Source organism: Antechinus flavipes, chromosome 3, assembly GCF_016432865.1.
Source record: "Antechinus flavipes isolate AdamAnt ecotype Samford, QLD, Australia chromosome 3, AdamAnt_v2, whole genome shotgun sequence".
Classification (NCBI taxonomy): Eukaryota; Metazoa; Chordata; class Mammalia; order Dasyuromorphia; family Dasyuridae; genus Antechinus; species Antechinus flavipes.
The window spans coordinates 54400631-54413596 of NC_067400.1; the positions used below are offsets into that span (position 1 = coordinate 54400631).

The 12966-nt window shown below is 37.8% G+C and overlaps 1 protein-coding gene across 1 annotated transcript; it reads left to right on the forward strand.

Moving 5' to 3' along the window:
- The first annotated feature begins 5280 nt into the window (after positions 1-5280).
- Positions 5281-6339, forward strand: LOC127557003 (small cysteine and glycine repeat-containing protein 5-like). The gene has a single exon (XM_051990498.1). The coding sequence runs from the start codon at positions 5281-5283 to the stop codon at positions 5671-5673; it is 393 nt and encodes a 130-aa protein (XP_051846458.1). The 3' UTR covers positions 5674-6339.
- The last annotated feature ends 6627 nt before the right edge of the window (positions 6340-12966 follow it).

Genomic DNA, 12966 nt, shown 5'->3' on the forward strand with positions numbered 1-12966 from the left:
AACAACCATAAAATTGCTCATGATCTTTTTTTTGTTTGAATGTATGGAAAACTCTAGTCTAAGAGAAGCACAATTATATCCTCTTGAGGACTGGATTTTCTCACAAAAGTGGAGCTCTTATCATATTGCTACTAAAGGTAAAGGGTTCGATAGATGAGAAGCACTCAGTTCAGAGATAACACAAATTTCTGTGCCACTGGTACGCATCTTACCTTGGGAATCCTCAAGGAAATGATTCCTGGTCACACACCAATATTGAGAAATATTTTCCCTCCATCACATGTTTATGGAACATTTCTGATGAATAAAGACAACATAGGCTTATCCCTGGGAATGGATATACCTTTAAAGAATGATCTTTGAATCAAGACCATCTCAACACCTGTACAACCTCAAATGTGGTGTCCTCCCAGTCTGACAAGCTTCCATGATAGGAATAATTACAGGGGCACTACAAAGCTAACAAACACCCAGGTTTCCCCATTCTAGTCATAGGTCTCCTTGGAGTGGAGCACCCTAACATATCTGAGGAGCCCTCTAATTAATTTGAAAAGATGCATGCCTTTAGTGGAGCCACTACCACATTGTTCCTTTGCTCTTTTGTTCCTCTTGCTCCATGACAATCATAGGGATATTGCTTCTGGCTGTGCCAAACGGAGCCTTCAAGACAAGATCAGTATGTGAAGACTGGAAGTGCTGCCAGTCTAGAGCTTCTGAAAGGAAAAGTCCTCCCTGGGGTGGCTGCCCTGTGCAATATCTAATGGAAGAAGCTGTCTTTTCTGTTGGTTCAAGTCCTTAAGATGCAAGACCTTATTTTACCTTCCTTATTGTCCCTGAACACATTGTTGTGATTTGTAGCATATGTGTGTGTGTGTGTGTGTGTGTGCATTTTGCCTTAAGAAACAAAGTTGACAATCCAGAAAAATCTATTGACTATGTTCCATTTTTTAAAAAATTCAACATTGTTAGTGTATTAGTAACTCTGTTTGGTCACTACAGCAGGAAAACAAGATATAATCCTGATTGTCTTTTTTCCCACTTGTGTGATTTGTATAAACATCTATGTTATATGTATTATTAAAATGTTAAAATAAAGGACTTGTTATCCATATTTTCTTTCTCTTTTGAATTCTACAATCTAGATTTGTTAGGATTCTAGCAGCTATTTTTATCACTACCTACAGTGTAGAAACAAGATAATTGCTATTTGAGAAGGGAAGATTAATAATTTTCTATCAAGTAAATACTCATGTGAGAGATAAAGAGAGAGAGGGGGGAGGAAACAAAAAATATAAGGGAAAGGAAGGAAGAATAGAGAAAATAAGGGGGAGGGAAGAATGGGGGGAAGAGCTAGAAGGAGCAAGGAAGTGGAGAAGGGTAGAGGAAGAGGAAGAGAGAGGAGGAAAAAGGGACAGAGAGAAAAGAAGAAAGAGGACAGGAAGTAGAAAAAGGAGAAGAAGGAGAAGGAGAAGGAGAAGGAGAAGAAGGAGGAGGAGAAGAAGGAGAAGGAGAAAGGGAGAAGGAGCAGGAGAAGGGGAGGATGAGGGGGAGAAGGAGGAGAAGAAGAAGTAGAAGAAAGAGGAGGAGGTGGAGGACTAATGGAAGGAGGAGAAGCATAAAAGCTTCAAACTATAGATCAGTGGATTTGGCCTGGTAATGTAGAAATGACAGAAGTATCTACCACTAACAATAGGACAATTGGATGGATTAAAAACTGAGCAGTTTCAAAGAGTAATTTAAACTTTCAAGAAGGTCTCCAAGGGCTTGCTCTGGGCTTTGCTATTTAACATTTTCAATAATGACCTTGAAAAGAGTGTGGATGACATCCCTAGAAAATCCACAGGGGACAAAAGAGTAGGAGTGATGATTAATTCCATCAAATGATGTCAGGTTTCAAAAATATTTTGAGAGACTAAAACTATGGGCTGACTCTAACAAAATGAAATTTGATAAGGAGAAATGTATATGTGCACATTTAGATTCAAAAATTCAATTGCACACATTCAAGATGAGGGAGGAACAGTACAAATGTAGTTTGCATGAAAAAGATCTATGGATTTTGCAGACCACAAGTTCAGTATGAATCAACAGTGTACCATGACAGCCAAAAGAACGAGGTACTGTGACCTGAAGCTTCATGGAAAGACATGACTTTTAGGAATTAGGAAGTCATTATTTCTACCTGAGCTTCCTCTACTAATACTTGGAACTCTATGGTCAGTTTTTTCTTCACCTTGTAGGAAGAATATTTATACTGTGCATACTATCTAAGCCAACAATAGCACTAAAGGGTCTAACTTCCAAAAAGTTGTTTTTTAATATAGAAGAGAAAATCCATATGTCAAAAATGTTTAAGACATCTCTTTTTGGAATGGCAAAAAATTGGAAATTAAGGGGATGGTCATCAACTGGGCAATGGCTGAACAAGCTGGAATATATGATTATGTTGGAATACTATTGCACTCTAAGAAATGACAAGTAGCATCCTTTCAGAAGAACCGGAAAGAGTTAGGTGGATTGATGTATAATGGAGTAAGCAGCAGAACCAGGAGAAGATTGTACAAAGTAACAGCAATATTGCCTGATGATCATTTCATCATCAACTTTGAATGACTTGGCTATAGTCAACAATAAAACAATATAAGATAATTTCAAATGATTTATGATTGAGAGAAATGATTATTTCTCTCATTTATTATTTATCCATTTATTATTGGAGAAATTCAGCATTTTCCCTTCCTATTTCCTTCTTCTTTAACATTCTCTTCAATCTTAGACCCCACTCAGCTGGGAAAACTAGCTTGGATCTTAGGGTTTCTTAAAGCTTTTTCTGCTTTCTACCCCTTCTCGCCTGAGAAATTTTTGTGTTCCTCCATGTATATTGGTATATAAAATAGGCATACAAATCAAACATTTCCCAAAAATAAGTCATAATTCAGGCCAATTGTGTTTTAGTCAGACATGTATGAATGGATTTCCGCCCTTTCTTTTAAAATTACCTTACATTATGGTGGTCAGGAAAGAGGTTAAGTTCCTTCATCCAAGACTGAATGATCAATCATTTGCCCAGACCCTCATTAGAATAAGCCCACTTCTTACTAGAATATGTATTCTTTCATGACTTGTTGACAAATCAGAGTTAATTTTTATTCTCAGAAACACTCACTCTTCCATAGACATCTAGCATTGAGTGGGTTCCATCAAGGTTTTTTGACATTCCAGAGTGCCACTGACCTTTTTTATTAATTATCCTCTGGTAATAATTAATGAATAAATTAATAACCTAAAAACGATGCCTCTCAAATTTCTTATATGTCACATAATGAATAATTCTATCCACTTCCAGAGAAAGAAGTGATGTTGTATTTTTAAGGTTATAAAAGTTTAACCTTAGTTTATAAGTTTATAAAAAGTTAAAAAGTTTATAAAAGAAGATAACCAGAAGATAGAAAAGCCTTTAATTCATATCAAATGAAGGTCATTTAAAGGAATTATATGATATTCAACTTCAAGAAAAGAAATTCAAGGAAGTTAAGGTCAATGTCATGTGAAATAGGAAATGGACTTTTACTGCTCAGCCCAAAGGGCTTAACTGGAAATGATGGATGAAAGTTTCAAAGAAGCCAATCAGAATTCATATAACAGAAAATGTCCCAGTAATTAGAGCTATCCTGAAAAAGAACGGATAGTGAGTTCCCTCTTTTTGGAGATCTTCAAGCAAGCCCTGGATGGTCATTTCTCAAGTGCCCATAGTGAGGATGCTTTTTCTGGTATGATTGGTGGAGCAAGATGCCAAGATCACTTCTGATCTCTCAAATTCTGGGATTCTGTGATCTCTCTAAAAACAGTTGCTCTCTCTAAAAACAGTTCATATCTTTCATATCCTAAACAATAACTATAATACTATTTCTTATCTCTGCTACCTACTCTTTGCCTTTTCATTACAAAGCTTCACTAAAGAAGTGGTCTCGTTCCTTAGGCCCCTAAGATCTGACTTCCATTCCTACAACTCATCTGAAACAACTGTCTCTAGGGGCATCAGGATCTAAAAGTCAACTCCATTGATTCATTCTCAGTCCTCACTAAAGACTTCCTTCAATCTCTGAAACTCTTGCTCACCCTTCTCTTCTTGATGCCCATTTCTCCTCTGGTTTTCATTTCTCCCCCACATCCTTTTCCCTTCCCTCCACAATCCTCACTGTCATATCTCAAGCTTTCATCACCTCATACCTGGATTATTGCAATAGCCTTCTATTTGGCCTTCCTGCTTCAAGCCTCTTTCTACTCCAATCCAGCTTCCCAACAGCCACCAATTTCAAGTCTGACCTTATCATCCCAACTCAATGTCATCCACAGTTTCCCTATTCCCCTTAGTATTTTTGATAGGCGAGCGCACAGATTTGACCCAAATATTTAGAATCCAATATAAACTCCTATGCTTAACATTTAACATCTATACAACCTGACCTTCTCTTACTTATCTACTCTTACAAATTTCTCTCTTTCTCATACTGTAAAATCCTTTCTCTATGAGATAAGTAGCATAGATGGAATTTCTCCACTCACTCCCAAGTTTAGAAGTAAAGAATGGGAAGGTAAATTTCTGGCCTGAAGAATGGGAAAGTAAAAGAAATTAAGTTTCTGGACCATGGTAGGGGAACCAGTAAAAAGGGTAGGGCTAAGATAGAATCATGGGCTCTTAGGGATGTAGACATGGAGTCCAAAGGAGCCTCTAAAAATATCTCACACAACTCTTATTTTATGGATAAGAAAATTGAGTCCTAGGGAAGTTATGATTTGCCTAAGATTATAAAGACAATGAGAATCAGAAGCAGGATGTTTAAAGACAATATATGGACTCAAGTTTCTTGACACCATATGCAACATTCTTCCCAGTATGACAAATGTGAAAGTAATGATCTTCACTATAGTATCCCCTATCATGAGTATTATCCAGTGTTCAGGTTCCCTGCCTAGGACTAAATATTTCAGCTTTTTAAACTTCCCATTAGAATATGGCTTTGAAACAGAATGAAATTCAATAAATCCTAAAACAAATAATTTAATGAGGCAGAGGAGGTGCAAAGAGGAAGTAAATAAAAAAGAAGAGCTCATGTGATTATCAGAACTGTGATAAACAACAAAAAACATCATGGGTCCTGATCCAGCTGTTGAGCAGTGTATATAAGGGCTGTCCTGTAGAAGGAGAGCATCAAACTTCATTCATCTCTCCTGAGTCCTTTCTCTCCTCACCTCATTTGAACTCTCTTTTCTGACACTATGGGTTGTTGTGGCTGTAGAGGAAGCTGTACCACCTGCAACAGCTGTGGTGGCTGTGGCTGTGGTGGCTGCGGTGGCTGTGGCTGCGGTGGCTGCGGCTGTGGAGGCTGCGGTGGCTGTGGCTGCAGTGGCTGCGGCTGTGGAGGCTGCGGCGGCTGTGGCAATTGCTGTACCACCTGTACCTGCCGCCGTGTAGGCTGCTGCTCTGGCTGCTGCCCCTGCTGCTGTGGCTGCTGTGGGGGCTGCTGCAGCCCTACAGTGGTCTGCTGCCGCCGCACCTGCTGCTGTGGTGGCTGTGGTGGCTGTGGCTGTGGCTGTGGTTGTGGCAAGGGCTGCTGCCAACAGAAATGCTGCTGCCAGCAGTGCTGCTGTAAGAAGCAATGCTGCTGCTAGGTGGGAAAACTCTCCACCAATCGGTAAGATTTCACAGGGGTTTAGCAATAGAGCATTGGCCTGAGACTTAAGGAGATGAGGTCCTAAACCTCACTCTGCCAGTGACTTAACTTAAGACCCCATGCATGTCACTTACACAGACTCAGAGAAAAATCAGTGCTCAGAGAAAAAAGGAACATGAGAGGGCAATGTGATTCTAATTTACCTTATTTCCCAAAATAAGAAGCTTAAATAAGATGGACTATGAGGTTATTGTCAGCTCTGAGGTCTGACTGCTGTTACTCATCCCTGCTCTTTTCTGGCCTGAATAGAATTGATGCATCCATGAACATATGTGATCCTTTGAGTTATTTGTACTTAATGCTCCTTCTCAAAGGCACTGTTGCAACTGAGATCTGTCTCCCTATGAGGCTTGTCTCTCAATACAATTGGTCTCAGATAGTGAGAAAAGGACACAGCCCAGCTACTGGAGAATAGTCAAGCCTATGAGCCAAGCAAAGTGAAATCATGATTTTAAAAAATATTTTCTTTCTCATTGAATCTCATCCTCTTCTGTCTTTCTACTTTTAATTTTGTTCTTTCTATTTGTACTATATATTATTTTACTACTCTGCTGCTTTGGAGTCTTTCTAAATCTTTACTAGTTTTTCTTAATAAAATCCAAAAAACAACCATAAAATCGCTCATGATCTTTTTTGTTTGAATATATGAACAACTCTAATAGACGCACAATTATATCCTCTTGAGGACTGGATTTTCCCATAAAAGTGGGGCTCTTATCATGTTGCTACTAAGGGTTAAGGGTTCAATAGATGAGAAGCATTCAGTTCAGAGATAATGCAAATTTCCATGCCACTGGTACACATCTTACCTTGGGAATCCTCAAGGAAATGATCCCTGCTCACACACCAATGTTGAGAAATGTTTTCCCTCCATTACATAATTTACTGAACATTTCTGATGAATTGAAACAACGTAGCTTTATCCCTGGAAATAGGGGTGCTTTTAAAGGATGATCTTTGATTCAAGACCATCTCCATACCTGTGCAACCCCAAATATGGTGTCCTCCCTGTGCCCAGTCTGACACGCTTCCATGACAGGAATAATTACAGAAGCACTACAAGGCTAACACAGACCCAGGTTTCCTTCCGGTCATAGTTCTCCTTGGAGTTTGAAAAGAAGCATACCTTAAGTAGGAGTCACTACCACATTGTCCTTTGCTCTTTTGTTCCTCATGCTCCATCACCATCATGCGGATATTGCTACTGACTGTGCCAAAAGGAACCCTCAAGGCAAGGTCAGCATGTGAGCACCGCAACTACTGCTAGTCTAGAGCTTCCTAAAGGAAAAGTCCTCCCTGGTGTGGCTGTCCTGAGCTATTGCTAATGGATGAAGATTTCTTGTCTGTTGGTTCAAGTCCTTAAGATGACAAGACCTTATTTTACCTTCTTTAGTGTACTTGAAAACATTGTTGTAATTTGTAGCATATGTGTGCATGTATTTTGCCTTAAGAAACAAAATTGACAATCCAGAAAAAATTATTGACTATGTTCTATTTTTCTTTTGAATTCAATTTTGTTAGTGTATTAGTAACTCATTTTGTCAGTACAGTATGAAAATAAGATATAATCCTAGTGGGAATTTTTCTCTCACTGGTGTGATTTGCATAAATATCTATGTTATATGTATTTTTTAAATATTAAAGTAAAAGGAGTTGTTATCCATATTTTCTTTCTCTTTGGAATTGTATAATCTAGCTTATTGTAGCAGCTATTTTTATCACTACCTACACTGCAGAAACAAGATGATTGCTATTTCAGAAGGGAAGATTAATAATATTCTATTAAGTAGATACTCGTGTGAGAGAGATAAAGAGAGAGAGAGAGAGGAGGGACGAAGAGAAAAATATAAGGGGAAGGAAGGAGGAATAAAGAAAGATAAGGGGAAGGAAAAATAGGGGGAAGAGCTAGAAGGAGCAAGGGAGAGGTGAAGGGGAGAGGAAGAGGAAGAGAGAGGAGGAAAAAGGAACAGAGAGAAAAGAAGAAAGAGGACAGAAAGTAGAAAAAGAAGGAGGAGGAGGAGGAGGAGGAGAATCAGAAGAAGAATCAGAAGAAGAATCAAAAGAAGAAGAAGAGGAAGAGGAAGAGGAAGAGGAAGAGGAAGAGGAAGAGGAAAAGGGGGAAGAGGAAGAGAAGGAGTAAGGGAAGAAGGAGGAGGAGGAGAAGGAAGAGGAGGAGGAGGAGGAGGAGGAGGAAGAAGAGGAAGAGGAAAAGGGGGAAGAGGAAGAGAAGGAGTAAGGGAAGAAGGAGGAGGAGGAGGAGAAGGAAGAGGAGGAGGAGGAGAAAAGTAAGGGGAGGAGGAGGAGCATAAAAGCTGAAATCTATACATCAGTGGATTTGGCCTGGTAATGTAGAAATGACAGAAGTATCTAGCACTAAACAATAGGACGATTGGATGGATTAAAAACTGATCAGTTTCAAAGAGTAATTTAAATTTTCAAGGAGGTCTCCAGGGGAGTGCTCTGAGCTTTGCTATATAATATTTTCAATAATGACCTTGAAAAGAGTGTGGATGACATTCCTAGAAAATTCACAAGGGACAAAAGAGTAGAAGTGACGGTTAACACCACCAAATGAAGTCAGGTTTCGAAAGAATTTTCAGACACTAAAACTATGAGCTGACTCTAATAAAATGAATTTGATAAGGAGAAATGTATATGTGCACATTTAGGTTCAAAAATTCAACTGCACACATTCAAGATGAGGAAGGAACAGTACAAATGTAGTCTGCATGAAAAAGATCTGTAGATTTTGCTGGACCACAAGCCCAATATGAATCAACAGTGTACCATGACAGCCAAAAGAATGAGCTAGTGTGACCTGAAGCTTCATGGAGAGACATGACTTTCAGGAATCAGGAAGTTATTATTTCTACCTTAGCTTCCTTTACTCATACTTGGAACACTATGGTCAGTTCTTTCTCTACCATGGAAGAAGAATATTTATACTGTGTATAACATCTAACCCAACAATAGCACTACAGGGTCTAAATCCCCCCAAAAAACTTTTAAATAGAAGAAAAGACTCCACCTACACAAAAATATTTATGACATATCTTTTTGTTGTTGTTTTTTTTAATTAAAGTTTTTATTTTTCAAAACATATGCATGGACAATTCTTTAACATTAGCCCTTGCAAATCCTTGTCTTCCAATTTTCCCTCCTTTCCCCCAGACCCTCCCCTAGATGCCAAGTACTCCAAAATATGTTAAATATGATAGAAATATATGTTAAATCAAATATATGCATACATATTTATACCATTATTATGCTGCACAAGAAAAATGACATCAAACCAATAAAAAGAAGAAGAAGAAGAAGAAGAAGAGAAGAAGAAGAAGAAGAAGAAGAGAAGAAGAAGAAGAAGAGAAGAAGAAGAAGAAGAAGAAGAAGAAGAAGAAAGAAGAAGAAGAGGAGGAGGAGGAGGAGGAGGAAGAAGAGGAAGAGGAAAAGGGGGAAGAGGAAGAGAAGGAGTAAGGGAAGAAGGAGGAGGAGGAGAAGGAAGAGGAGGAGGAGGAGAAAAGTAAGGGGAGGAGGAGGAGCATAAAAGCTGAAATCTATACATCAGTGGATTTGGCCTGGTAATGTAGAAATGACAGAAGTATCTAGCACTAAACAATAGGACGATTGGATGGATTAAAAACTGATCAGTTTCAAAGAGTAATTTAAATTTTCAAGGAGGTCTCCAGGGGAGTGCTCTGAGCTTTGCTATTTAATATTTTCAATAATGACCTTGAAAAGAGTGTGGAGAAAATTCACAAGGGACAAAAGAGTAGAAGTGACAGTTAACACCACCAAATGAAGTCAGGTTTCGAAAGAATTTTCAGACACTAAAACTATGAGCTGACTCTAACAAAATGAATTTGATAAGGAGAAATGTATGTGTGCACATTTAGGTTCAAAAATTCAACTGCACACATTCAAGATGAGGAAGGAACAGTACAAATGTAGTCTGCATGAAAAAGATCTGTAGATTTTGCTGGACCACAAGCCCAATATGAATCAACAGTGTACCATGACAGCCAAAAGAATGAGCTAGTGTGACCTGAAGCTTCATGGTGAGACATGACTTTCAGGAATCAGGAAGTTATTATTTCTACCTTAGCTTCTTCTGCTCACACTTGGAACACTATGCTCAGTTCTTTCTTCACCATCTAGGAAGAATATTTATACTGTGCATAGTATCTAAGCCAACAATAGCACTACAGGGTCTAAATCCCCCCAAAAAACTTTTAAATAGAATAAAAGACTCCACCTACACAAAAATATTTATGACATATCTTTTTGTTGTTGTTTTTTTTAATTAAAGTTTTTATTTTTCAAAACATATGCATGGACAATTCTTTAACATTAGCCCTTGCAAATCCTTGTCTTCCAATTTTTCCTCCTTTCCCCCAGGCCCTCCCCTAGATGCCAAGTACTCCAAAATATGTTAAATATGATAGAAATATATGTTAAATCAAATGTATGCATACATATTTATACCATTATTATGCTGCACAAGAAAAATGACATCAAACCAGTAAAAGAAGAAGAAGAAGAAGAAGAAGAAGAAGAAGAAGAAGAAGAAGAAGAAGAAGAAGAAGAAGAAGAAGAAGAAGAAGAAGAAGAAGAAGAAGAAGAAGAAGAAGAAGAAGAAGAAGAAGAAGAAGAAGAAGAAGAAGAAAATGCAAGCAACACTGAAAAGAATGAAAATGCTACGTTGTTAACCACATTCAGTTCCCACAGTCCTCTCTCTGGGTGCAGATGGTTCTCTTCATCACTGAACAATTGAAACTGATTTAAATCATCTCATTATTGAAGAGAACCACATATGACATCTCTTTTTGGAACGGCAAAGAACTGAAAATTAAGGGAATGTCCATCAATTGGGGGATGGCTGAACAAGTTGTAATATATAATTGCACTCTAAGACATATTATACTATTGTATTCTAAGAAATGACAAGAAGGATGCTTTCAGAAGAACCAGAAAAAGTTAGGTGAACTGATGAATTGCGGAATAAACAGAACCAGTAGAACATTGTACAAAGTAACAGCAATATTGTGTGAGGATCAACTGCGAATGACTCAGCTATTGTCAACAATAAAATGATCTAAGATAATTTCAAAGGATTTTTGATTAAGAGAAATGATTTGCGTTCTATCAATAAAAAGTTATTTTAAAAAAAAGAGAAATGATTGCTTCTCTCATTTATTATTTATCCATTTATTATTGGAGACATTCAAGATTTTTTTCCTTCCTTTTTCCTCTTTCTCTAACATTCTCTTCAATCTTAGGCCCCACTCAACTGGGAAAACTAGCTTAGATCCTAGAGCATCTTAAAGTTTTTTTTCCACTTTTGACACCTTTTTGCCTGGGAAATTTTTGTGTGATCCCATGTATATTGGTATAGAAAAGAGGCCTAAAATAAAACATTTCCTGATAATAAATCAAAATTTCATAACCCCTATTCAGTTACACAACCCCATAGAAGTTTAGGAAGCTTTGCTTTAGATGAATAATCAGATTCAGGCCAATTGTGTTTCAGTCAGACATGTATGAATGGATTACTCTTTTTTTTAAGATTACCTTACACTAGGGTGGTCAGGAAAGAGGTAAGTTACTTTGTCCAAGACTGAATGATCAATCATTTCCCTGGACCCTGATTAGAAGAAGCCCATTTGTTATTAGAATATTTATTGTTTCATGACTTATTAACCAATCAGAGTTGATTTCTACCCTCAGGAACATTCTCTCTCCCAAGAACATTTAAGCACTGAGTGGGTTCCATGAAGGTTTTTTGGCATTCCAGAGTGCCACTGACCCTTTTTTAAAAATTATCCTCTTTTAATAATTAATGAAGAAATTAATCACCCTAAAACTATATCTTTCAAAGTTCTTATATATCATATGCTGAATAATTCTATTCACTACCAGAGAAAGAAGTGATGGAATCTGAATGCAGATTAAAGCATACTATTCTTTACTCTTTTTATTGGGGGAGATAGTCAGAGTTGTTTCCCAGCCTAACATGTAAATTTAAAATCTTAAGGTTTTTTTTTTTTAAAGGATGTAGGTTTATAAGCTAAAAAGTTTATAGAAGGAGATAACCAGAAAAGAAAAAAGCTTTTAATATATATCATGTGAAGGTCATTTGAAGGAATTAGATGATGTTTAAATTCAAGAAAAGACATTCAAGGAAGTTAAGATCAATGTCATGTGAAATAGGAAATGGACTAAAAGTCCATTCTTGCTCAGCTCAAAGGGCTTAACTGGAAATGATAGAGGAAAGTTTTAAAAAAGCCAATCAGAATTCACATAACAAAAAATGTCCCAGTAATCATAACTATGTCTAAAAGAATGGATAGTGAGTTCCCTCTTATTGGAGATCTTTAAGCAAGCCCTGGGTGGTCATTTCTCAAGTGCCCATGGTGAGGATGCTTTTTCTGGTATGATTGGTGGGGCTGGATGCCAAGATTACTTCTGATCTCTCAAATTCTAGGATTCTGTGATCTCTCTAAAAACAGTTACTCTCTCTAAGTTCAATCTTCAAATATTTCTTTTCTCTGCTACCTACTCCCCAATATATGTTATCCATCTTTGCCTTTTCATTACAAAGCTTCACTAAAGAAATGGTCTCATTCCTTAGCCCCCTAAGATCTGATTTCCATTCCTTCAACTCATCTGAAACACCTGTCTCTAGGGGCACCAGGACTCTAAAAGTCAACTCCATTGATTCATTCTCAGTCCTCACTAAAGACCTTCCTGCAATCTCTGAAACTCTTGCTCATCCTCCTCTTCTTGATGCCCATTTCTCCTCTGGTTTTCATTTCTCCCCCACATCGCCTTCCTTCCCCCCTGCAATCCTCACTGTCATAATTCAAGCTATCATCACGTCATACCTGGATTATTGCAATAGCCTTCTATTTAGCCTTCCTGCTTCAAGCCTCTTTCTACAGCTTCCCAACAGTCACCAAGTTCAAGTCTGATTTTATCATCCTGACCCAATGTAATCAATTGTCTCCCTATTCCCGTTGGTATTTTGGATAGGCTGGTGCACAGAGTTTACCCAAATATTTAGAATTCAATATAAACTCCTATGCTTGATGTTTAAATTCTGTACAACCAGACACTCTCTTACTTTTTTAGTCCAACAAATTTCTCTCTTCCTCATACTCTACAATCCTTTCTCTATGAGACAAGTAGCATAGATGGAATTTCTCCCCTCACCCCCAATTTTACAAGTCAAGAA

Coding starts and splice junctions, on each gene's coding strand:
- LOC127557003 (XM_051990498.1), top strand. CDS start 5,281: ATGGGTTGTTGTGGCTGTAGAGGAAGCTGTACCACCTGCAACAGCTGT.